This window comes from Suricata suricatta, chromosome 14 (assembly GCF_006229205.1).
Source record: "Suricata suricatta isolate VVHF042 chromosome 14, meerkat_22Aug2017_6uvM2_HiC, whole genome shotgun sequence".
In the NCBI taxonomy this organism is placed as follows: domain Eukaryota; kingdom Metazoa; phylum Chordata; class Mammalia; order Carnivora; family Herpestidae; genus Suricata; species Suricata suricatta.
This window is the reverse complement of record NC_043713.1, coordinates 77,373,639-77,400,298: the sequence shown is the minus strand read 5'-3', so window position 1 is coordinate 77,400,298 and position 26,660 is coordinate 77,373,639. Positions and strand designations below refer to the sequence as shown.

Sequence of the window (26,660 nt, the reverse complement as noted above, 5' to 3'; positions counted from 1 at the left end):
ACTTCTTACTTCAGACCTACAATCAGTCAATACTTCAAAGGAATTCTGGTTCTTTCAAACGATAAACGGGACTTCCGAACCACCAAGTGCAGCGAGAGCACTGTTTACCGATACGGTCACTGCTCGTAAGCTTTTCTAGTGGACAGAGCTAAAAAATGTGTGTGCCTTTCGTAAGAGGAAAAAATAAATCTAGGTTCATACTGACAAGTCTACTTCAAAACAAAGGTGACACTGACTTACATTGTAGAACTTCCCTGATTCCATAATAATATGTTACAGCCATTAGTTGGAAGAAACCGCTTCAATTATTTTTAGTTTACCCTTCCGTTATTCCTTTTAGAAAATACAAGTAGGGGTGTGCGTGTGTGAGCGTGTGCGTTTGCACACAGCTTATCGATTACTACAAGGTAATCTACAGTCCATACAATGATTATATTATAATCATCCTCACTGTTGTGGATAGCTAACACACCACTGGGTGGATGTGCTGGTTTATTTGACCAGTTCCTTACTGGTAGACGGTTCTGGTGTTTCTCATGTTTTACATTTATCATTTTTGGGGTGCCAGTGTCTCCTGAACAGATTTGCAGGGGTGGCATTGCTGCATCAAGAGGGAAGCGTGCGGGGCTGCGCCACTCAGCTTTCCTACTGGCACCAGGGCCATCCTGCCAATGGAGCATGTTGTCAAACTTCAGGCCCTTTGCCAATCTGTGGGTGAGGTATGGATTTCATTCCAGGTTCTTTCATCCAAACTGAAGTGGGAGATCTTGTGTTTTAACCCTTAATTTGCATTAAAAGGTTCCCAGACACATACTGGAAGGAGCATGTAAAAACAAATTTAGCTGCCTCCTGCCCTATTCTAATAAGAAAGCTGACACCTGGGGGGTGGGGGAGGCTCAGCCAATTAGGATCACATCCACCACGTGAACTTCACCAATGGGAATGCGCTGTGGACTGGGGAGAAAGACTGCTGCATAGGACCACGTGTCCACCCCGCATGTGCCCTGTGGGCCCCACAAAGTCTCCTCCTGGGGTTAATATGATTGTTTTCTTTGTGATGCGGTTTGGGTTTCTCTCCTGAATCCAACTCCCACCTGTGACTGTAATTAAACTGTCCTCAGAGTGGGAGGAGATGTGAAAGAAACCGGGAGCACAGTGAGACTGGGGACGGACACAGGTCTGGAACCAAGCCCAAATTCCAGCCTAAGTCCCTCCTCCCCAAAACGTCAAACAGGACACCAAACCAACCTTCAGGAAGAGGGGGCACTGGTTCCGAGCCTGGGGGCACGACGACCAAAACCACTGGGGGAGGTTCTCCGCTTTGGCAGTTGACACGAAATACCCAAGGGCCAGAGGCTGCTGCTTCAGCTCCTCAGGCGCCTCTCTAGAAAGAAGACGCTCGCCCTGACTCTGGAAAACAACGTCCCAAGAGCATGGTCAGTGTTCACCACTTGGACTAAAGCTTTGCAAATCAAATTTTTATCAAGTCCCTCTGCACACCACAGTCCCCCTTCTGACAGCTTTTCACTCAAAAATGTCAGGTGTCGGAGAAAGGTCAACAGGGAAGGCACGGTCTGCTGCATGGACAGACCTCAGACGAAAACTCAGGCAGAAGGTACCAGCAAAACTAACTACATCAGTGAAGCAAATACAGATGTATTTGCTCTGGTATCTTTTCTGCTAAATGTCTGATGTGTTCCGTGGCATCAGGCGTCCAACTACAGGTGGAAGAATGGACTCCGGCAGCCGAAGGCACCCCCACCCAGGTGCTCTTTCACCAGCAACCAACCAAAATACACACATGCACCTGACCGTCTATGTTAATAGAGGGGCATGAGGACAACAGGACACTTGACCGCTGTGTGGCGCCAGTGTCCCCGCCCTCCCAGCAGGGGGAGATCTGCTCCTGAAGAGGCCTTGTTTGAATTCTCAGCAATCTCCTTAAACACGAGACTCATGCAAGAGCCTGACTGTGCATTTCTGCAGCTGGAATTTTCCTCCTCTTTGATTCTTTTAGCTGGCTTTGAGGGTTGAAAGCAATTATGCAATTATTATTATGCAAGCATTAATAAGGAATCGTTTGTTTTCTTGTTTTGAGGGAAAAATAATCCCCAACTATTATACCAAGTTGTATTAATTCTAAGTTGGGTAAAAAACAAAAACTTTCTCCAACCTTGAACAAGTTCTTTTCCCTGTTGTAATGTCTTAATCGGATATCAAAGAATGTTCAATGGTTCAGAAAGAGGAAATATTGAAAGCCTCTTGGGGGTCACCAGGCTGCAGGTGCTCGGGACTGACAAAGGCCACCTGACTTGCTTCAGAACAGTGCTGTTTCAACTCTGACATTCAATTACAGACTTCGGGCTTGAGGCTCAACAGAGGCAGAAAATACAGCAAACCTCTGTTTCTTACAAAACTAACATTATACTTCAATGACCAATTCTTTGTTAATGGATAAACGAAATTACAACCACCGCTACTGAAAGGTAGTTGCTATTATTTCCATTTCACAGATAAGGTAACTAAAGCTGAGAAAGGCAAAGCAAGCTTGTTCAAGGTCATAGAGCTAGAGGTTGTACAGTTGTAACTCTGAACTACATTCACCAAACTCTAGGGCACCCACTCTTGGTTGCTATGCTATTTGCCTCTAGAATTCACATTAATCCCAAATTACAACTAGTTAACATAAAATCTGTGAACTTGGTTCCTATCACAACAATCCCCAAAGAACAAATAAACTGTCACTAACTGGCAAGTGAATCTGGCAGAAATAAACACACTCAAAACCTCTTCCTTCTAGAGAGGAGAAATGGGGGAGGGCAGTTCCACGAGGGGGGCCTACGGAGCTGCTCTTCCCTGCTTTTATCTGCTCTGTGACGAACGTTGTGGATCTTTTCTCTGGACTGTCCTTCAGTGAACTCCAGGCTGGCAATTAAAGTTCCACAGACAGAAACCTAAGTCCTCTAACTACAACTCTGTGTCTAAATGAGTGTGAGCAGAGTTGTTTCTACCTGCACCATTTAAGATATTAGATGTAGCCGTTTTTCTATGTCTTACACCCTCTAGCTCATATTTTAAACAGAAGGTACAAAAGAGTGATAAGGCATGAATCATCTTGCTTTTAAACAAAGTTAACACAAGTTTAGCAGAACCTTTAACTCTTCAATCCTCTGTTAATCCACCTCCAATATCCCTGGGGTATTTAAAGGTGAAACTGGGTGTAAGGCTGGTGTTTTGCCTTAATCCTAGGGCATTAATCTGGACACTTCTCCAAAATCAACCTTCTGTGGGCCCTTGCCATTTTTGGCATCTAGCTACAGAAAAGGCTGGAGCTGTATAAATAAAGGCACCAGGATGTGAAACAAGAACAGTAAGCCTCGTTTCAGAATAATCAACCATCAACAATGTGTTCTTCAATTAGCACGGTTATTTTACGTATTAAAAAAGCAGGGCCACTGAACTAGCCTCTGAAAAGCCACTATTTTGGCAAAAAAAACAAAAACAAAAACAAAAAACCTGGGAAGTAGCAACCAACCAGAACTAATTTCTGCTAAGAAAACAGTCATTGCAAAATGCCTTCCTGCTGATGAAACATATTCATCAGGAACATTTTCAGGAATAATCATCCATTTCTTTCAAATTCCTGCCTTCATTCGAAACAGAACAACTACAGAGTCACTTTTCCACACGGACTTCGCTCACACCAGGGACCAAGACCATCAGGAAGAAAGGCACACGGAGCAAAGAGGCAGGCGACCCCGCTTCGGGAGGACGGCTGCCCCGGAGGCCCCACTTCAGACCATCCTTACCCGACTGTGCTGGAAGTGAGAGCCCACCCCAATTCCAGAAGGAGAGCCTGGGGAAGGAACTGGGGAGGAGTTGGGAGAGGAGTGGAGGTTGCCAGTCATTAGGATGCCAATGTCGTTATCCATATCGTCTGGGAAAGGAAGGTCGACAAACATGTCATCTGGAAAGGAGGGAGAAAAAGCACCAAGATTTAAAAAATTATCTGTATCTGCAACTTAAACAACCTGCTGTTTTGTTGGCCCATCACCATTACAAGTGCATGCTGTTAACAACGTGGTAAGATTTAATGCGTGTCTGCTGGATGTGAAGTGCTGAAGATCGTTTTTTCATTTTGTATGCTGTCCAATGACCTTCTAATGTGAAGTATTAACAGACTGGAGAATAAAGAACATAAAACAAAACTCCACGCTCTGTAATGCCTCCAAAGGCACATTAAAAAATGGCAAAACAGCTAAAGAAGCAATTCAATTATTAAACAAAGTTAAAATTGACACCATCCCGGGAAACGTCAGACTCTGTCTATGCATCCAATTAGCATCTAAAATACCAGAGGCTGAATTAATGCATGTTAATAGGTGTGAACTTGCCCTGAAACTGGAAGCCTATTCCACTCCCACATTATAAAAGTAAGGTACACGCACAACAGAAAATTTGGAAAGAGAAGTATAAAAGGGAAAACTATCACCCAGAACGCAATTACTGTGAACATTTTTGCTACAATTCTCATATCGTTATTCTACTTTGATCATACTGCATATAAAATCTGGAATCCTTTTCCTCTCCCCATTTAACAGGAGTAAATTCTGGTAGCTATTAAAAATTCTTCAAAAAACAATGCAAATGGCTACATAATACTGAGCATTTTACGGTTATAAATAACCACTACTTAACAACTGCCTTAATCGATATGCAAACCAAAAACACCGATTAAGAATTATCAAATAAGGAGTTGTTTTAGAGCCAATTAGGTTCCCACCGATTGCTAGACAAGAGCTGCTGCCTACTGGCCTAGTGGTCTTTGTCCATCTCCAGTCAGATCACCAAGGAGTAACTGCAAGAGGGGCGCCCACGTGCAGAACACTACCAGCCGGCTATGAGTTTTTGCCCTTAGTGATAAACAGAAAACTAATTATGTGAGAGAGGAAAACACTTATTTGGGCTCGGTAATAGTATACCCACATCTTCAAAGCCAAACAGACTTCTCCAACTCTGAATCCCCCTTCCTATTCTACACGGTGTTTACTGCAACACGTGCGGCAGGGCACCAAATGCAGCCCTTCAGCTCTGCGCCTGAGGGGACCTGGAGCTCTGTCCGTCCGTGCCTTCCGCACTCACCGTTGTTGGGGCTGAACCCGTCTTCGTGGGGATAGTTGGCTGGGGCCACCTGGATGGTTGAAGAGGTGGGGAACACCAGGATGTGCGTGCAGGAGGCGTCCTGAGGGGTGCTCAGCTGTGACGACTGCATGTTCAGGGCGGTGCTCCGGCCAAACACAGAGCCCATCGTGACGGCGTCTTTAATACAGAGAGAGAGAGAGAGAGAGAGAGAGAGAGAGAGAGGAGAGAGATGGAGAAGTGGACCCCGTTCCCTCCGCGCATCAGTGAATAACTGCAGAGGGCCTGACCTGGAGAGACAGGAGTCTGACACAACTAACAGGACGGATGCTCGTCGCAAGTTCTACCTCACCTCAAATATCCTCAAAGAGACGGACTCTAAGCACAGGGACGATAACCCAAGCCTCAGCGCACGTGGGAAAGGGTAAGGTAAAATTAGACTGAGCCCACTGAATGTTTTTTTTTTTTAAATTTCTTATTTCTTATTTTACAAGGGGAGCATGTGCGTGTCTGTGTGCATGTGTGTGTGTGAGTGATGAGGCAGAGGGGGAGAAAGAACCCTAGGCAGGCTCCAAGCTCAGCGCAGAGCCCAACACAGGGCTCAATCCCACCACCCTGGGATCATGACCCAAGCTGGAATTAAGAGATGGACACTCAACTGACTAAGCCACCCAAGCGCCCCACCACCAAATATGTTTTAACTACTTATTTAAGAAGTAGTTCTAAAAATAAATTTACTTTCTTTTTCCTGTGGTTGCTCACAATTTACAAAGTTCTGAAGGATACAATTCTGTAGACATGGAACCATTCAACGAATAATGATTACAACTAGCGACTACTGAAGGCTTACTGTGTGCCCGATTCTGTGCTGAGCTCTTTCCTCACTGACGTCACCGCACTCGGTCATCACAGCCTCCTGAGGTGCAACTATCAGCCCCATTTCATCACGAGGACAGAGCACAAGGACCTTCTGACGTCTGCCCAAGTGGTGCAGGCAACAATTAACCTGGGGCCTGATGAGGCCAAGACAGGACATCTGCCTCTCACTGAACTGACGACAAATCACATCCTCTCACATGACGTGACTGGTTTTTACAGGGACAGCGTCTCCCATGTGATCAGAGACATAACTGGAGGATAAGAGCAGACTAAAGAAAGGTATAAAACTGCTTAGCTAAAAAGTTATAAGAGCTTAGTTGCTAATTTTTTGAAACTTCTGTGGCCACAATCTTTTGTCTACCCCACACAGGGACTCTCGTCTGCAGAGAGCGTCCTGCAGGCCAGACACGGTGCTGCCGACGCTCTCCCCTCCATCTGCCTCACCACTCATTCCCAACCACGTCAGAAACACTCTAAATAGCCTCTCGAAGCTGCTTAGAGATTCTGTCAAATATCTGTCTTCAAAAGCACACTCAAATACGGTCAAGGTGTGTTCACGTCATGGTCTCTGGAGGGTGATCTTCGGACACCAACCACAAATTAGGGTCAGGCTACAGTAACCGGCCGTGACTCTAAGAGCTCTCCGTCCTATCTGGGACTTACACTGTCTTCCAAACTATGCTCAACAAAGACGACAAAATCACAGACCACTCCCCTCAGAAGAGAGCAAATGTTTGAACCCTAAGTACCAACTTCTCTCACAGAGATAATAAAGATCTGGTCTACATTTGTCTGTAGACTTTAAGATTGAATGAACTGAACTGATGAGATACCTAATTAATGAAACTGGTAAGAAATTTACCTGGCATCACTACAAAGGACCCCTGGGGCTCCATGGCAACCAGGCAGGCACTAAGAATAGAAGGAGAGTCTGCGGCAGAGATCCCACACATCCGGCACACGTCCTTGAGCCGTTTGCTGATTGTCTGTAGTGAACATTCTCCAAGGAGGATACTCCAATCTGAAATCAAATATCACAGTTGTACACAGTCTTTAGAAATTCATATTGATAGGAGGTTTGAGCGTTTTACCAGATTTTCCTCGTAATTGAATTTCCAGGACTGGGCCCCAAAGGGAATAGGCTTTGCACAGGTTCCTCTCCTTGTTATAAAGAAAATGTTACCTGACCTCTCTTACACTTCATTAACAAAGAAACAAAGGCCTACTATTGCGCACGCTGAAATCGTGTCTGAAATGACTGGGAGAGCCCAGCGCAGACCCAGACAGATGTGGGCACTTCATATGGTTTTGGTGATGAAACCAGTCTGTCCTACCCTCTCTCCTCTCCTCTCCTCTCCTCTTTCTCCAGGCCTGGCTCTTTCACTGCCCTGAGCGGCCCTTTTCATTGGAAGAATGCGCAATTGGGAGCAGACCTCAGTTCTGTTTACTGCTGTAGGCTGACTCTTTCCAGGGAAGGCAAGCCCAGCAGAAACAAGGGGAACCCTTCTTAAAAGGCCCAACAGAGCAGATAAACAATGGGTGTGAGTGAAGTGCTCCAAATGATGTGACACGGATTGTTCAGATTAAAATGCTGGCAATAAGTCTTCTAATGGTTGCTTATTGCCTCCACACAAAAGTACTATGTCTACTCAGAGACCTGTAGAGGGTTACGTTACTCAAGGAATGGAAAAGTACTCGTCCTCTCCCCTGACCCCCAACACAGGTGAAGCTGCGGTACCCCTGTGGCGGCACACTGCTGTCATACCGTGTGCCACCAATGAAAGACCACTCTGCTACAGGCTCTCCGTTCCCACATAGTTGTTTCAAATACACTGCTCACCCTGGAAGAGGTGAAAGGAACAACCTACTCTTGTTTCTTATTCTTAAAAAACCTCAAACTGAAGTAGCTGAAATAAAAGTGGCCAAGTCATGAATAATTTATTTTTGAAAACTATAGGAAAATCAGGGGCGCCTGGGTGGCTCAGTCGGTTGAGTGTCCGACTTCATGATCTTCATGGTTCATGGGTTAGAGCCCCGCGTCAGGCTCTGTGCTGACAGCTCAGAGCCTGGAGCCTGCTCCGGATTCTGTGTCTCCATCTCTCTCTGCCCCTCCCTCACTCATGCGCTGTCTCAAAAATTAAAAAAATAAAATAAAAAGAATAAAAATAAAAACTATAGGAAAATCACACAGGCATGAGTTTTGGATTTGAAACCAAATAAGAAAGGAAAAGCATTGTCTGTATTTTTATCACATTCTGGTGATAAAAAACAGAAACTCACAAAGCTAACTGAACCCTATAGGCTCACATATGATACTGTTTCACAGAAATACAATGTGGTGCAGGCCTTGGATCCCCAAGAGAATGAAATGCAGATCGGTAAACTGATTTCCTATACACTAGGCTCTTCCTGGGGTCTTTATCCCTTTGTCCCTCTCAACCTTTTGATGGGATCAGTCACACTTCTTTTCCTGTAAGAGATAAGAAGAGTGCCTCGACTAAAAAATTATACAAGGGAAGGCAATGGCCTTAATAACTATCCAAGACACCAACTGACTAGACAAGGCTACATTTTTATCCTGTCTTCTCCTTTTCTATTATATTCTAACTTTTCCCAAGGGTTAAGAGTAGCTCAAACCCTTTAAGAGATAAGATTGACTTCAAGGCCTACCAGGAGAGAGGAGAGAAATTCTGACAGAAATGAAATGATGAATCCCCCAATGCATCAGACCTCCAGGCTACTGATAGAAGATTCATTATAAGTATGATATTCTTTAAAAAATGAAAAGGGTAATATTTTCTATTGGCCCACAGTATAATTAGTTAAAAAAAAACTGCACACAATAGATACCTAATAGTTACCTAATACTACTGTAATTTAATATATGATAAACTGCTATTAAATCCTGATAGCTCACTGACTAGGGCAATTGCTACAATCCATGCTGATTGTGTCAGGGGTTTTATTTCAGGGGCTCCACAAATACCTGGTATAAATTTGATGCAAAGAAACAATATATGGATTCTAATGCAAGGGTCCACAAACTATGCTCTGCAGGTCAAATCCTGCCCACCACCTTTTTTATTTTTGTAAATAGAGTTTTATTGGAACATAGCCAAACCCCCTTCATTTTACAATGGCAGAGCTGAGAAGCTACAATAGTGACAAGCTGGCTGCAAAGCTGAAAATATTTATTACTTGGCCCTTTACCGAGAAAGTCTGCTGACTCAGCTCTAATATACCTGCATGCATAAAACCACCAAGTTGATCTGTGGCGTTTTGTTTTTGTGTAGACCTTAGAAGGAAACTTCCCCCTTCTCTGTGTATATATTGAACTTCTTATAAATGTGTCATTAATTAATAAGGCTTTAAAAAAATAATGGAGGCCTGTGCATGCTGCTCATGTAGAGTAGCTAAACTACACAGCAAATGAGCTGGGCTCACAGCCAAGCAAGGCTGCCGCCACCGGTACATCGGTCGGTCCATCGGTCAGTCGTGTTGTTAGTTACTTTTAGTGCTTTGCTGACTGACTGTTAACCTTAGGATGGGAAACATTAGCAGCTGGTAGGTATATGTGGGCCGACAACTTCACAAAGTCTGCTCTCTTAAGCTTCCAGGCTGAAAAATATCAGACAGTGGTCACGTGAGTAAAGCCTATTCCAACCTGCACGTACTGGTCCTTGTAAACCAGGACTGCCTTGCTCCCATGTGACCAAACCAAACACGAACTACACCACCATCAATCACGAGAAACAATAAAAGAAACCTAAGTCAACAGTAGACCTACTATCATCCATGTCTTTAAATTTTCATGTTAAAAGTGACTTGATCTCACTGACCCAGTACAAATGTTCAAAATTCTAATTTACTGAATTTCACTTTTATATTAGTACATTCTTTTTTCTGTTTTATATATTGGGGTTCAATGTTTAAGACTCCTTTGGTTAAATCGTTTTGTTGATGATGAAAAATTTAAAACCTGCTGGTTTACCCTGTATATTTAAAAGAATAAAAAAATATAAATGTGCTTTACTCTGACTACCAACTTTACCATTTTCTCTTTCAGCTCAGTTAGGGACATTAGTTCAACGCTCTCCCTTTGTTCCCTGCGCTGACTGCTTTCGGAGTCTCTCACCTTTAAGCTCACCATGGCCAAGCCGCCCAAGTCTGCCGATTACAACTCTCCAGGGCAGAGATGTCATTTGGACAATACCTATGCACCACTCCCATAACTTCTGTAGTCCAATTTTACGTGCAGATACTTTACTCCTCCGTGATCTACAAAAGAAAGAAGTGGGGAAGGGGTCCCCAAATGAGTCAAAGTTATCACTTAGTAAGACAAAGCTCAGAAAATTCTAAAGAACCTACCCACCACATGGCACCTGGTGCATTTAGACAGGAAAATCAGAAAGACTCATATCTGAGGAAAGGCACGATATTGATTCATAGGTAGCATGAACACGCAGGCTCCTCACCTGTTTGGTAAAGCAATATTTACAATACAAGTCTCTAACAATTCCCCGTGGAGGTCAGTGCAGGAAGCCAAAAGCCAGCGCTGGTCATGAGACAGACAGTAGCCTACAAAGAGCACGTTGTACTTCTGGCTCGCCTCCCCAAAGGTCTCTCCCAACTCCGTCTGCTTGTCTTTGATTGGGGCCAATATAAAAGGAGGGGAGTAAAGCTGGATTGGACTGGGTCGCTGAAATCAAAATAAAAGTCAGTGTCAACACAAAACCACTCAACGTTTCCAACAAAACCCAGAATAGTACTTGAAACCAGTAGGGAATGATGATGACAGCCTCCCCCGGGGCAATCTATCGTATGTAAACAATAATGGTAAAACGGAAAACAAAGACTGTGTAAGTGACATCAGCTAGGAAACCCCAATCAAACCAATGTTTCTTTTAATTATTAAAAGAAATTACTATTTTAGTAAGTAAATTAGCCCAACTTCATTAGTCATCAAGACAGCAGAAATTAAAACCACAATGAGATACCACGACATACCCATCATCAGAAAGTCAAATAAAAAAAAAATGCTGAATATCAGTGAGAACGGGGGGGGGGGGGTGCCTAGAACTTTCATACACTCATGGTGATGAATCACTTTGGAAAGGGGTTTGACAATATCTCCTAAAGTCAAACACACATATCCTGTGGCCCAATCAAGTGCAGATATATGTTTACCAAAGGACAGGTATTAACATAATAGCTCCAAATAAAAATTAGCCTAATACCCATCAACAGTAAAATGGAAGACAGACTGTGTTATAGTTACACAATCAGAGTATCAAACAGCAAGGAAATGAAAAAACTACCACTACAAGTAACAGAACAGATTAATCTCAACACTGAGTAAAAGAAGCCAGACAGACAGACAGACAGACAGACACACACACACACACACACACACACACACACACACACACACACACACACACTAAATCATGGGCCTCAATTTACATGAAAGTCAAAACCAGGCGAAACTTTGCTGCCTTGAGTCTGAACACTGCCTACTGACAGAACGACCAGAAGGGCAGTAAGGAGGCTTCTCGGTGCTTCTTACGTTTTGTTTCTTGTGCTTGTCGCCTGCTGTATTTAGTGAAACTTCATCAAGCGGGTGTTTTTCAGTGTGTAAATTATACTTGTGTGTGTGTGTGTGTGTGTGTGTGTGTGTGTGTGTGTGTGAGTGATTGAAGAAATCAAAACTTAGCTGTTACCAGTAAAACAAACACTGTAGATAGTTTAACTGTGACAAAATTTCATTGTCACCATTATTTACAGCTGTTATACACATTTCAACAATAAACTACAGTAGCAGCCAACAAACTTCTCTAAAGGAGAGAAGTAACTATTTTAGGCTTTATGGGTGTCTCTTAAGAGCATTCTTCTCTTTTCAAGAATATAATCATCATTCTGGGGCACCTGAGTGGCTCAGTCAGTTAAGCATCGACTCTTGATTTCGGCTCAGGTCATGATCTCATGGTTTGTGAGATCTAGCCCTGCATCAAGACTGCACGGGAGTCTCTCCCTCTCTCTGCCCCTTTCCCCTGCACTCTCTCTCTTTCAAATTAAGAAAGAAACATTCTTTAAAAACGTAATAATCATTCTTATCCAGGTCATACGAACACAGGCTACAGATTGGACTGTACCTACATAGTTGCTGACCCCTGAACTTATACATCTATATGGACAGAGGTACCTTAAAATAGTTAATAATGGAATTATAGAATTTTAAAGCTAAAATAAAGACTTGGGACAGAATCTAATCCAATTCCTTCATTTAAGCGATCCAAAACACAGGCCTAGAGATACTCAATAACTTGCTCAAAGTTTCAGAGCTAAACTTATCACTGATCCATTCATTCTCCCTCTGCCTGGAAAGTCTACTCCTAGGTATTTACCAAGAGAATGGAAATCATTTTACACATAAACACTTGCGCACAAATGTTCATAGCAGTATTATTCACAATGGTTAAAAAGTGGAAAAACCCACATGTCCCTACACCAAAGAATGAACACCCAAAATGTGGTATATCCATACAAGGGACTATTATTGAACCATAAAAAGAAATAAAATACACATGCTGTGACATGGATGAACTCAGAAAACAGGCTAAATGAAAGAAGCCAGACATAAAGGATCACAGACTGTAGGATCCGATTATACACAATGTCCAGAACAGGCAACTGCACAGAGACAGAATGTAGGCTAGTGACTGCCGAGGGTGGGGGAGGGGGAATGAGTCACTGCTGACAGGTATGCAGTTTCTTTCTGGGCTGATGAAATGTTCTAAAATTAGACAGCAGCGATAGCTGTACCATTCTGTGAATAAACTAAAACCCACCAAACTGTACAATTTGCAAAAGGGTGACTTAGGATATGCGAATTAGGTCTCAATAAAGCTTTCAAACAAAGTAAGACAAAACAGTCCAGGTGAGATTGCCTGCAAAGTTTTGCATAAAGTAAAAGGTTAAATGTCGAACATCTCAGACGCAGTAGAGAGCCTGTGATAAATCACCAGGTAAAATATTATTCCCCAACTGTTTTTGAGATACCAGCTATTCTCTGAAAATCCAAAGTGACAGCAGCAGTAGGCTTTTTTCCAATACTTTCATGGTCAATACTAACACCCGTTCCTTCTTCTATGACACGTGCTCGTAAGGCCGCAGCACGGTGGGGACCTGGGACCCCTGGGCACAGGGGCCGGCTGCCTTGGTCGCCACGTTCTCGCTGCACACTGAGGGAGCGGCGGCGTTTGGCAGTAACCACGACCGTACTACGAGTAAATCTTACAAACCTCAGAAAACATTCAGAACATTTGATTCTTCGGTTTTTAATGAAGACAAATGACTTATTTCTCTTCCTTTTCCAAAGCTAAAGGGAAACGAAAGCATATTTTTTGCCATTTATTTGTATCTGAGCCTCACGTTATCTCATGAACTGCTGATGGTGCTCTGCCAGCGTGTTACAATCTCTATGACTCTGAGGTGACACTGAGGACATCTTAATATAGGTACTCAGCCTTCACCCCCCTCCAGGAAAGTGCAGAACATTATCAGCGATCATTGAAATGGTGGTAACTCCTCATCAAAGCAGAAGGAATGAGCGCATCTGAACTGCAGAATAACCGCAAGAGGTAAAGAATTAAGAGTCTAAGTTTATAAAGAAAGGCAATACCTCAATTTCTGGAGACAAAAGAAGAAACAAGTAGAAATAAATTCTTTTTTTTTCCCCTTATCTTAGAAAAAGCTAATGGATGAACTAAAATAGATGAACTGCTTCCAAGAAGGAAAAAATTGAAACTCAAAAGAACACACCGACCTACAGAGACAGAAGCTGTACACGGCCACAAAGTGGATGTAGGTGTCGGCTAAGTAACTGCTTCTGATGGACCAGCCTGCCCTGAACCAAGTGACAAGTGAGTTACCAACTAGAGGCCACATGTTTTCCCTAAGCTCTTACTCACCCAAGAGATAAGCATTTCAGTGAGTCTTCCAGAAAAATTTACATCAACAACTAAAATCAGCACTTTTTGGTGTTTTCAAGTTCTTTTCTGGTGAAAAGGTATTTGCTGGCTTTTATTAACGGGTGATCTTCCATGCAATACAAGTTGTGGGAAATGATTTCGGAAGGCTCTGAAAATTCTAAATACTGCCCTGTTCATCTATCTTCAGGACAAAGTGATTAGGAGAATAAGAGAAGTGTACAACTTCTGTCTGGTGTTTTCAGATTCCCCGAGAGGAGCCCATCTGTGGGAAGCAGGTGTAAGAAGATGGAGAGAAAAAACACGGAGACCGGGGAGGGGACAGCAAGCTCCTGTAAGTATGTGCAGCATAAAACGAAGAATCCCCGTGGAGTGATTGCATCCACAAACAACTGCGATACCAGGACAGAAAGAGCTGGGGAAGGCAGAGTTCATGATTCGACACACAGATTAGCTTCAAAAAATAAAGAACAAAATAAACATAGGAAAAGTCAAGCATCACTAAGTAAAAGTGCTAAGTATGTTGTTGCCTTAGGTCCTACATCTAAAAAACACTGAGAGTTTGCTTGCCTCTTTCCCCCAAGTTTTACAAGTTTAGAGAAGTATCTCCTGTATTTTAAATTAAGGATCAAAGAAACCCACCACTCTTAATCCAGGCAGATGACCAACCAAGCAACCAACGTGCCTGGTCTGCGTCTCTGGAATAAAAATGCTCTCTCTGAAATGTCTGCTGTGCCCCTACCCACCTCTGGGTTCTTGAGGGTCGTCTCAATGCTGGCGGCAGGCCCGAAGCCCGTGAGGGACTTGATGTGGGTCTGTGTGGGCAGAGGGCGCCGGCACTGGCAGTACACTGAAAACGCCATGGACTTCAAGCACTGGATGTAGAACACTTGTTCGTCCTTCATTGTCTGCAGCATGTACTGGCAAGGCACGATCTACGCAAACACAAACAGAACCAGGAGCTGGGGTTGGATGCGCTAACAGGAAAGCTGGAGGATGAAACGGCATGAGTTCTTTGCCAATCAGGGCAGGGAACTATAGTCTTAAAATATAGAAGGGGCACTTGGCTGGCTCAGTCGGTGGAGCGGTGACTCTTGATCTCAGGGTTGGGAATTCGGGACCCATCTGGGTGCAGAGATAACTTAAAAACAAAATCTTAAAAATAGGTAAAGGAGGAGCATCTGGATCACTCGATCATTCAAGCGAAGATCCAACTCTTGCTTGATTTCAGCTCAGGTCATGATCTCACGGTTTTGTGGGTTTGAGCCCTGTCTTGGGCTCTGCACTGACGACATGGAGCCTGCTTAGGATTCCCTCTCTCTGCCCCTCCCCCACTCATGCTCAGTCTCTCTCAAAATAAATACACTTTAAAAAAGTAAGTAAAATAAAGAATATAAATGCCAAACATATTACAACTCAGTCTTACTTCCTTAGATGACCTAAGGAAGTCATCTACCATGAAGGTACACCAGCAATGGAAGAAGAGGTGCTATCTTGGTGGTCAAGTCACAGACACTTAGAAATTACCCTGTTCCCTTTTAGGGATAAATTCTCAATTTATTATTGCCATGCTCCAAAATTTTACAATTTGCTTTTTAATGTAGTTCTTTTTATCATTATATATATATATATATATAGTGTGCATCCTATCTTTGGAATTATTATCTAAGCATTAGAGACACAAAACTTCACAACAATAAAAAACAATCTATTCTGGTAACTTTAATTTCAATATTTTAATTCTATAAGATAGCTTTAGTGAAAGTGACAGTAAAACAAAACCCAAACACCAAAGGTATCATTTTTTCACCGATTATCAAAATCTTACACAACTATGACACTATAAAGCTGGCAAGGCTGTAGTGAAAGAGGCATGCTCATTCACTGCTGAAGAGAGTGTAAATAAGAGTAACTTTCCTGAAAAGGAATCTGATATTGTTTATCAGAATCTATATAAGAATTCACTTTAAGAATGACCTGAACTGTGAAAAAGAGGTTACACATCAAGATGTTTATTACAGCTTTATTTATAATAGTGAAAAATAAAAACAAGTAACTAACTATACGGTAATCATGTATGGAGAATATGCAGTCATTACAAATGCTGCTTGTGAAAATTTTCAATAACGTAGAAAAGTATTCAGAAATGTCAAGTATAAAAGGACTAAAAATAATACTAAAAGTATGATCTCAATTCTGTAAACTAACAGACACAAAAAAGGGCTAGAAATGCAACAAAATGGTAATGGTGGCTTAATCTAAAGGTAGAATTATGAACATCTTTTCCTTTACAGCTTTATGTACTTCCAATGAAAAAGAAATCACAGACCTGTATTTACTTTCATAAAAACAACAACAAAAGCTAAAAAGAAAGTGGCAGATAGTCACCTGGAGAATGAAAGAATTTCTCATATGCTCAGGTAAATTATCCAGCATCTCCGTGTAGCAGCGCATCAAACTCAACAGCCAGAAGTTTCCGGAAGTGGAGTCCTCATCTGCAGTGTAGGTGAAGGGATCCACCATGTAAATGACGACAGCTGGAGGGTAGGCTTGGCTGTCTGCAGAGTCGGGCTCAGTGGGAATTCCTATTCTTTCCCTTTCTGTGACGCTGCGGAGAGAGTCACTTATGAGATGCCCAAAGGAATACAAGTTACACAAACTCCACCAGTACCCGGGTACACGGAACCCCCCGGACAAGGACTGCAGACTGAACGTAACACTACTATGTATCCCATCTTCTAAACAAAGGCAAACCAAGACAGTTAGCACCAAGACAGATGGGAAATGACAATATACTACTCCTGTAAGTGGGAGATCTCTTTCCCAACTCCCTCTTTTCCCTGGGGCTACATTCTAAAAAGATGTTTTAGATTACCATTCATGTGAGTGGTAACAGCGTACTAATACTGTATTATGTTCACATAATAATAATAGTAGTATTAACAGTATTAGCTTACTATGAAGCTAATAAGCTTACTAATAGTAAGTTTATATGAAGTCTTGAGTTTTTTAACACGGGAGCTACAGACTGACAGTCACCACTTCCTTCTGGGAAGGAGAGAAATAGGGCACTCATGAGACTTAGAGATTCAAGAGGCTGAGGAGAAGAGTGGGGTGCAGAAAAGCAGGGAAGGGGTCCGAGCTGAAGCCACGCGTCATCAACTGGCGAGCAGCGTACCTTTCTTGTCCGTCCTGCGAGGGCTGAGAGGAGCTCTGCCCAGGCTCCGTGTCCCCGCCACATCCTACGTTCCCTTGCATTCTCTCTGCAGAACTGGCCCCGTTGCTGGGGTGCTGCCCTCCAACACTAGCACTGAATCCTGAAGAAGAGGTAGTGCTGATCTGGTTAACAACAGGAGCAGGGGCAGACGCGGAGACGGGCGGCACAGAGGACCCGGGGGCCGAGCCGCTGGCTGCAGGGTTCCCGGAACTGCTGCTAGAGGTGGGATTGAATGCACTGCCAGCTGAGGGCGCTGCTGATCCTGAATTTGAAGCTAGAGGCCCAGCGGTCCCGGGTGTAGCTTGTCCCTGTGCTGCTGCTGGTGGGGACTGGTACTTAGGTGGTATCAACAGGCTGCTATCGAGCTGCAGAGTGGCTAGATAAGGTGCTGAAAGAGTATATGCAGAGAGGTGACATCAGCAACGTTCAGCAGCGTCAGACTGAATCAGAAAGTAGAATGGTCACTTTTTAAGAAAATTACATTTTCAGGCTGTGGTGCTCTGATGCTGACACCCAAGATGCCATCTCCATGCTTGAGCAGAGGTCTATGTACTCTGCAAACATGGACGTGAACCTGGGGCTATGTGTGCTAGTTCTGATGAAGAGGCTTACTTGAAAACAGAGAAAATGAATCACTTGTAAAATGTGTTTTTCACACTGAATCTGTGTTACCTCCAGTGCAACCCAAGAGGCCACCCATCCCACAGCCAGCGCGGCCCACCAGGCGCCTATGCGCGGTGGCTTTAAAGTTTCCAAGCCTCTTGTGGGAAGCGGGCTTAACCTCAGCAGGTAATACCAAGTCCTGCTGCAGAGTTTTCAAAATGTGGAGTAAATTAGATATGACTTCTTTAGGCAACTTTAAATTGCTTTTAAAGAATGTTGTGCACATAAAAACGAGCATTTAACGACCCAGATGCAGAAATTAGACCCAAATAAACACAGTAATGGAGCCCTAACGCTACCTGAGATAAAAGCAGCAGAACACTGCTTCCCAAAAAGTGGCAATCTGCTATTTTACTTCTCGGATTCTCCTTTGCGAAATAAATTCCCGTTTACCTAGGTGATGGCGGCAAACTTGCGCATAAAGTTTGAGTCTGGAATGATTGTCACTCTCCTCACTGCTCCACGGCTGGTTAAACCACTCGCTCACAAGCTCGTCCGTCAGCTTCTGTGCCACGGTCTTTCCCACGCGCATGATCCCATCTCGTAGCACTTTGCAGATGGGCTTGTGCTGCCCAAGCCGACACATCTGACACCACAAACGGGACAGTTACTCACAACAGGAAGCGCTCCCGTGCTTAGAGGGGGAAATTCTTCATCATGCACATGGAGGTAGTTCGCGATTTCTTTTAGCATTAACACAAGCAACCAAAGCAATGTTCTAAGCTGGTTCTTTCTGCTCACTATGCCTGCTGAGACTCCTGGCTGACTCTCCAAACCTGGACCAGCCCCTCTCAAGAAAAATAAAGGTTTGTTCACCCCGGCCACTTCCTCCCACACTAGGGAAGACTGCTGAGTACCACCTGATTGCTAACGGGCAAATAAAGAATTAACCAGATTCCTGCCTACGAAGGCTGACTGAGACATGTGTCCGCTAAAACCTCTTAAGTAAGCCCTACATAATGTTTTCCCAGAAGATAACATTAAAATTTGATGGACCATCTGTTAACACTGTCACAGACATTTGGGGATCACCAAAAGCAGAGGCCACTGAAGCAGTGAATATGCTGATCACTTTTTAAAAGTAAATAGTTGTTTTAAGCACAACGAGATTCTGTTATTAATCTCTAGGACATTAAACGGGCACTTACAGCAAAGGATTAATATAACACACCTGCAGAAAGTAAGCTACTTAACCATCTAGTCCCCAACAGAAGAGCCCACATTATCCCCTATTAGAGCTGATAACTGAAGGCTTACTCCGCCCCTACAAAATCCTCTAGCAGACACTCTCTTCACCGGGGATGCACGACTGCCAGATGAGCAATCCTAATAAAGTCATTAGGATCTAAAAAGATCCATTTTGTAAGTTAGGTTGAAAGCGTCATTCGAGAGAATGGCTGGGCTTTAAAAGAACCGCTTACACAAGTTTTCGGGGTTATGGTCCTTATGGTTTAATATTATTACACATCCGCGGACCAGGCACTGTGTAGAAATTACGATCCCTAAGGGTTTCCTTCAGGGGCCTAACTGATGCCATTCCCTCATACACTGGCATCTCCTCACTTCTTTGTAGCGACACTTAAGTTCACTATGTCATGTGTACCCATCCATTTCTAAATAGTGAATGTTCTGTTATGACATATTTTGAAATTCAACTTGGCATCTTATTTAACAAACACCCTTGTAGTGTTTATAATACGCTGTCACAGTTCTTCCTAAATACAAATTTCATTTAATCTTGCCCAAAATAAAGATATTAGAAGTATAAGGTACAAAGAATTTAGTGTATGTATACTTTGGCCAAAAAAAATGTGAACTTACCCTTCAAAAATACACAAGATCCTAAGTTTTCAAAAGCAACGGCATATTATGTATATGCTGGCATACACAATAAATATGTAAAATTATCTACCTGGCTTTTAAATTATTATGCTTATTACACTATTAACCTATAGCCTGTATCAAAGTTTTAGTCAGTGTTAAATACACAACACACAACAGGGGCATGATTCGTTAAACTCATCTTTTGATACAGAAATCTTCGAGCTAAACATATTTATACTGTTTCAGGAACCCCCCACACCCCCAAAGATATGTGCTTTCTTGGTTTAAGGCCACCTTTTGGAGAGCCAGAACATCCCCTGGTAAGCAACACTTTTAAACTCAAGCACACAAATGAAGAAAAAAACCATCGACCGAATTGGAAATTGCATGATAAGGCTGGTAGAGCAAAGTCTTCTAAACCTAACAAAATATAAAGCAAAGATGGGAAAAGCAATTTACTTCCAGGAAAACTTGCCAATTTAATTCTTGCCTCCATCCTCCAAATATCTGCAAATTTTCTTTGAGACCTATTCTCCAGATACTTGTTCTTTAAAATTCAGTCGGAGCTAGAAATAATCTGAGGACTCATGTCACGACCATGATTTTCAGGTTGTTCTCACCTCATATACGGCGCTCAAGTCCCTGAAGAAAGTTTTGGCTCCTTCGAGCAAGGCCTCGTTTTCTGGACACACCACAATATAGGCAACATCACGGTGGCCCCCATATGGGTCCAACAGCAGCCTCTCCCAAAATGGCAAGGAGAAGGGCGAGATGGTGAGGAAGTCCTTGTCATAGCCGACCAGCAGAGTGGGGATGGGCAACGGCTCAGGGGATTCCTCTGAACCTGCAACAAGAGCGCAGTTTAGGAAAGTGAAGAGCCTGTTTCCCATAGCCTGGACAACTTAGAAGGCCTTGCTGCAATAACAGTCTTAATTCTGGCATCAGAAGTTTCCTTGCAGGTTCACAGGATAACATTCTAAAGTATTCTTCAAATTCTCTAATTACATGGCCCTTGATGAAGGACCTTATTTAAAAGAGTCAGAACATGCTTATAAAGGTTCAAGAAGATTGGAGGGCAGACTAGAGCAAGTTAGAGATAGTTTTCCAAGCAACACTACATCATTTCCTTTAAGCATGATAATCCCGACTATGAAGAAGTTGACAGAACTTGTTCGGAATTTCATCCAGACGAAAATACAATGAGGATCAGGAAGATGAGGAAAATCTAACGAATACTCTATTTAAGGATTATTTTCCTCATTGACCTTGATTCTGCCAAGGGTGCTTAGAAAATGTAACTCCAAACTGACTTTAGGAAAGAAACGAGATTATAAAGCTTAATAGTCATGAAAAGAAGATGCTAGTTTGTCAGTGAAGCGAGGACTTGGCAGGAACGGAAGCTGGTTGTCACGGACACGGCTTCTGAAGGAATGTAAACAGGAGACACTCTACCATAGGTGCCCCGTCCTGCCATTTTGTGGAACTGCTGCCAGGTGAGTGGCCCCTGCACATGCTGGATGTTCTCCCAGGTCCTGCCCGTGCGCTTCTTCTGGATGGCGTCCTGGAGAAAGGGCTGCAGAGACAACAGCATACGGACCACATCCTGGGAGGAGAGCATGCTGATGTCCAGCACTGGAAGGAAAGGGGATGGAAAGGAACAGAAATCATAAAGGGGTATCAGCACTGTCCTCTTTCCTGCCGTAAATCTGGACCCGAGTTACGGCCTGTGACAGAGACATCACTGGTGGCAGATTCTATTTTCACTAGATTCTAAAATGCTTGACTTACCAGGCAACAGCAAAGGTATTTTATTATTATAAAGTATTTTGTACTTATACCAGAAATAATAAAAGGAGAAATATGTTACTCTATGTTAAAGAGGTTAACACAGAAATGCTTTGAAGTAAAAAGATGGATAGGCCTGCTCTTTCAAATCATACAAACCGAGGTTACGTACGGAACTCTGTAAAAGTTTCTTACTTATTGTATTACTTTTATTTACAAACACCAATGTTTTGAAAGTGTTAAGTTGGGGGAAAAACTTACGTAGAAGCTTTTAAAAACTGTTAAAAATGCTGCTACGGTAAAATATTTTCACCAAACACCAAGTGCACGAAGGAGAACGGTAACCTTGCACGCGGGCAGAGGCACAGGGAACCGTGGCGAAGGCCAGGCTGGGATGAGAGGCCGTCCGTCCAGAGGAGCGGGGACTCAGGGATTCAGAACAAACATTCTTCCTACCAGGAGGACGGGCTCTTCATGGAGAATCTGAGAAATCTCTCAAACTCCGTGCAAAACTGTACATGCACCTACATATGTGTACTCTTTCCCAGGGAGGAAGGTCCATCACGCTCATCAAATTCTCAGAAAGATCTGATGAAAAAGCTAATCAAGTCCGTGCGGACCAGCTATGAACCCGCGAGGCCACATACCTAAAGACCTTTCCTTACGCTTCCTCTTCTAGCTGATTAGGAGAGGCACAGACATGGAAATCTAAGATTTATCTACCAACGAAATCTGAAACACAGGGTGCTTAAGACATTTCTACGTGTATCCCCTAGACCAAACACAAGTGGCAAACCTAAATTTCCAACACCTCTTGAGCTGGGAGGCCCGGCGAGCATGGGCTTAGAGCCACCTCCCTGCACGGACAGCCGGACAGCCAGCCAGACGGGCAGCCACCCCCTGCCCCCGGCTCTGCTGCTTGCCTGACAATGAAGTGGGAGTAATTGCCTTCACCTTCGAGCCTATGCTTTTTTTTCTTGTAGTAAAGAAAAAAGTACTTCTTGTACCCACGGCTCTGTCAAAAGTTGGAAAACGACAGACCAAGAGGACCCCAGGTAAGAGAAAAACAAAAGCAGACATACTTGTTAGGGGCCACTGCTGTGCACGCAGAACAGCAAGTCTGCCGTGAGACACAAGCGGGGGCACTGCCGCCGGCAGCCCCAGCCCCCACACCGCACATTTACGTCGGCTGCCTGGGATTTTAAGCTTCTGACTCTGGAGCCCACACCTCCTCTGCAATAAAATCTGCTCTTTTTCATATCCAAAGATGACAGTACCGATCCACCCACAGAATGCTTTTCTGTCTGAAGGCCACTATCTAGTAAAAGGAACCACCCAAGATAATCATCCACATTTCTTTAGGGGAAAGACTGTACTTTCTTTAATTCATAAATTCATCTCACAGACACTAATTGAAGGCCAGCTAAGTATAAGGCACTGTGCTCAAATCTGAGCAGTTACAGAAATGAGTGTCGCCCTTGAATACTTCCTGAGGAGTCCCCACCTACAAGAACCTCCTTGCTTGGCTATTCAGAAAATGCCCATCACCCTTGCTCCACTGCTCTCTATCCTCGAGCCCTGGTTTTATTCCAGATTTCAAGCTGTATTTGAGAAGATTATATATAACCTTCTCCTCTCCAAGGACAGGGTCCGTGTTCACATGACCGACCGCTCTCACCTCTTTACAGAGCACGTCTCACCATGGTCAAATAACAGGTTTACTCCTCATCTTAAAAGCCCAGCCGTGCTTTAATACTTACTGACCACTCTAATCTTTGTTGAACTCAGTTACATAGAGGAAGTCAGCAAAGCTCTGTCCCAAGCCCTCTTGTGGGTCTAGTTTTGCCCACCTCCTCGGTGAGCTTCCCTCCTCCTCTGTGCTCCTGACTTGAGCTCCTACCTACAAGCCAACCGCTCCCTTCACCCTGAGCTGTGGACCCATGAGGTCCCAAGTGTCTACTTGATATCTCTACCTGGCTATCTCAGAAAGGATCTTTAAAATCAGCAAAACTCAACTTAGGGGCTTTCTCCCCAAACCAGGTCTTCCTCCAGTACAGCCAGCTTTGAACAACAGTACTATCTGCCCTGGTACGTGCGTCACGACCCGGGTGTCTTCCTTAACCTCTCGTTCTCCCTGAGCCCCCAAATCCGACCCACTGCCTTGTCCTGCCATCCTCCCACTTCCTCAACATCTCCGGCATGCTTCCATTCTCTTCCAACTCCTTTGCTAAGACCCGAAACCAAGCTATTCTTTCTTATTTAAGCCACTGCACTAAACCTGTACTCTCTCCACCACTCCTGCCATTTCCAATTCCACAGCCCACACTGCACTCACAGAGTATTTGTTTCTTTTTTAAAAAAAAATTTTTTTAAATTTATTTTTGAGAGCGAGAAAGAGAGAGAGCAAGCAGGGGAGGGGCAGACAGAGATGGAAACACAGAATCTGAAGCAGGCTCCAGGATCTGAGCTGTCAGCAAGAGCCTGACACAGGACTCAAACTCATGAACCGCAAGATCATGACCTGAGCCAAAGTCCGCTCGACCGACTGAGCCACCCAGACACCTCTGAAAGTATCCGTTCCTTAACTACACAAATCCGATCTCAATGCCTCTTCATAAACCTGGCAATGACCTGTTAAGGTTCTTGGGATAGAGACCCCAGCCCCAGCAGGTCTCAAAACGTTCTTGGAAATCTAGCTAACTGCAAGCTTCCTTCAGTTCTTTGAAAGCCCCAAGCTCTATGTAACTCTGGGCCTTCCCTATTGTTCCTTCTGCCTGCGACACAGTTCCTTGCTCTCCACCCTCTTCATCCAGTTAATCGTACTCACTATTGAGATCTCTAATGTTACTACTTCCTCTAAAAGGTCCTTCCTGACCCCCAAGTCTAGGGAGGCTCTCCTACCCCATGCTTTCATTGCTTATAATGGTTTCTAATAATATGCTAATTTGTGTAATTACTTGATTAATGTACATCTTCCAGAATAGATTAGAAAGTCCCTCAGAGAGGTACCTTGTCTCTTTCATTTTATCCCTCAGGATGCAGCACAGCGTAGCAAACGAATAAAGGAAGGGAATGGCAAGCTCCCTGGCACACTTTGAGCTCACCATCACAGATATTTGTCAACTGGAGCTTTCAACAATAGAAGACCCAGTGACATGCCTTGGGAACCACAACACAAAGTAAACTGTGATCACTGTTATAAGGTACAGAACACTGGGAAACCAGAGGAAGGAAAAAGCGCTCTGTAAATGGGCAGAAGGCTTACCGGAGAAAGTACCATGGAAAACTGTCTAGAAGAAGGGGTGGATTTCAACACGAAAGGGTTGAGCAAACTATTAGCCTGTACAGTCTCCACAAGTCTGACACTCAGCAGTCACCGGTTTCTAATACCAAAGGCCCACAGGAATTAACATGGGAAGAAGTTTTTAAAAAAATAATTCCTCTGCTCAAAAGGTGTTTCAATATGAAACATTTCTCCAATCCTCAAATTTAGGACAATTATCAACAGAGCTCTCACTTCAGTTCCTTTAAAGAAATGAAATTAAACATTTTGTCATATAACAAAGAAAGCGTGTGATTTACCAGCACACGAAGAAACTCTGCAGAGGAAACGTGTGATCCGGGACACCTACCGTTGCTGTGAGGCCAAGAGTGCACGGTGGCACTTCTCACCAGTGCTTCGTCTACTTTCCCGCCCGTGGGATTATCCACATACTGTCGGCCCTGCTCCAAGGCATTAAAGCACTCTGTCCAATAATCATTATTATCTGCCTGCACCCGGTCGTAACTCCAGCTTACACAGGGAAGAGTCTGGCGACTGTTGGAAGAAATGTAGTCCAGGAAACTCAGTGAAACAAAAGGTTGTGTATGCTGATTCTGGAGGAGGAGGAGAAGGCTTATAGGTGGCTCCTGGGACTTTCTGGCTCCCTCCATCTGAGGAAGGAGGGTAGTCTGACACATCATTAAGCGCCTCTCCGCGGCCTGACCAATATCAGAATTCTTCCCAAAGATATCCAACTCATCTTCCAGGAAGAGTCCCGAATTGTAGCCAAGTTTACGATTCATAATCGCACTAAACCCACAGGTACAGCGATACTGGTCCTCGTTGGAAGAATCGGGGATGTAAAGCCCGACATCTGCCCCTTTGATGTTCATGTTGCAGGCACAGATGCAACAGCTGTCAAAGTTTCTGTCTTTAAAGATGTTCATCACGGAGTCTGAGAGGATCAGGGTGACATAGAGACTGTGGGCTTCGGGAATGGGCTGCATGGTGGCAGGCTCCACAGAGTTAAGGGGCCGCGTGGTGGAGGGGGTAGAGGCAGGTGACCCCTGATCGGTGCTGTCATATTTAACCGACCCTTGACCACTGGCAGTGCCCCCACCTCTGGGAGTTCTCGGGGTTCTGGGGGTTCGTGGTGTGGGGACAGAGAAGCGAGGGGTTGCTGGCGATGGCAAAACTCCCGCTCCGCTGTTGCTGGCTGGGGCAGCGCTGTTCAGTGTCACTGGCGTGTTCATCTGGGGGGTATTCAGGTAGTCTGGGTCTGCGAGGCTCCCGACACTAGGCACATTGCTGCAACAGAGAACGCTGAGTGAGAACGCGTGCACATCACAGACGCCGAGGCTCGCGCAGTGGCCCCACGGTGTGTTCAAGCGTTTCTTAAAAAAACTAAAATGACTCAAAGAAGTCAGTGAAGTAGCTGGGAGAGCAAGCGGCAAGTATGAAGAATAATACACCACAGTATTTTCCCCTGCTTATTCCACATCTACGCAATCTTCATGCTACTCTTTCAAGGGAACTTCACTATTGTCAGAAGAAAACATGGTGCCGAGTTTGGTCAATGTATATAGTTTTGAAAAACTGTAACTACTAAGTGGAACTTTAACACATGAGTTCAGATGCTAAATTAGCCGGAAAGACCACAGGATAAAATTTCCATCTAATTGGCAATTACATGTTTGTCATTTATTGAAATTGGAAGTCTGCCACCGTATTTGTTCTCCAAGGTGGTGGTCCCTATAGGATTCTACACGAGACACACACACAAAAAGCTACCATTCTTCTATTTTCAAAATCCAGTCCTTTCTAGGCCTGTGGTTTTATAATGAGTGACCATGAGGGAACTCAACTGTAGGAGAGTCACTATGACTAAGAGAAATATCACATA

General features: G+C 43.9%; 1 protein-coding gene across 3 annotated transcripts in view; it reads right to left on the bottom strand.

Moving 5' to 3' along the window:
• The window catches only part of MED13L (mediator complex subunit 13L), a 291,102-nt gene that overhangs the window by 5,074 nt on the left and 259,368 nt on the right, over positions 1-26,660 (bottom strand). For all 3 annotated transcript variants that reach the window (XR_003902583.1, XM_029922323.1, XM_029922324.1), the window contains exons 17-29: positions 25,128-26,065; positions 21,163-21,342; positions 20,331-20,554; positions 18,280-18,472; positions 17,185-17,611; positions 16,395-16,614; positions 14,753-14,941; positions 10,494-10,717; positions 10,154-10,296; positions 6,881-7,039; positions 5,143-5,319; positions 3,810-3,967; positions 1,249-1,410 (exon numbers count right to left, since the gene is read on the bottom strand). Coding sequence is in view for 2 of the 3 variants with exons in the window: in XM_029922323.1 (XP_029778183.1) it covers positions 1,249-1,410; positions 3,810-3,967; positions 5,143-5,319; positions 6,881-7,039; positions 10,154-10,296; positions 10,494-10,717; positions 14,753-14,941; positions 16,395-16,614; positions 17,185-17,611; positions 18,280-18,472; positions 20,331-20,554; positions 21,163-21,342; positions 25,128-26,065 (3,394 nt within the window). In the remaining variant the exon portion in view is untranslated. The remainder of the gene's footprint in view (positions 1-1,248; positions 1,411-3,809; positions 3,968-5,142; positions 5,320-6,880; positions 7,040-10,153; positions 10,297-10,493; positions 10,718-14,752; positions 14,942-16,394; positions 16,615-17,184; positions 17,612-18,279; positions 18,473-20,330; positions 20,555-21,162; positions 21,343-25,127; positions 26,066-26,660) is intronic.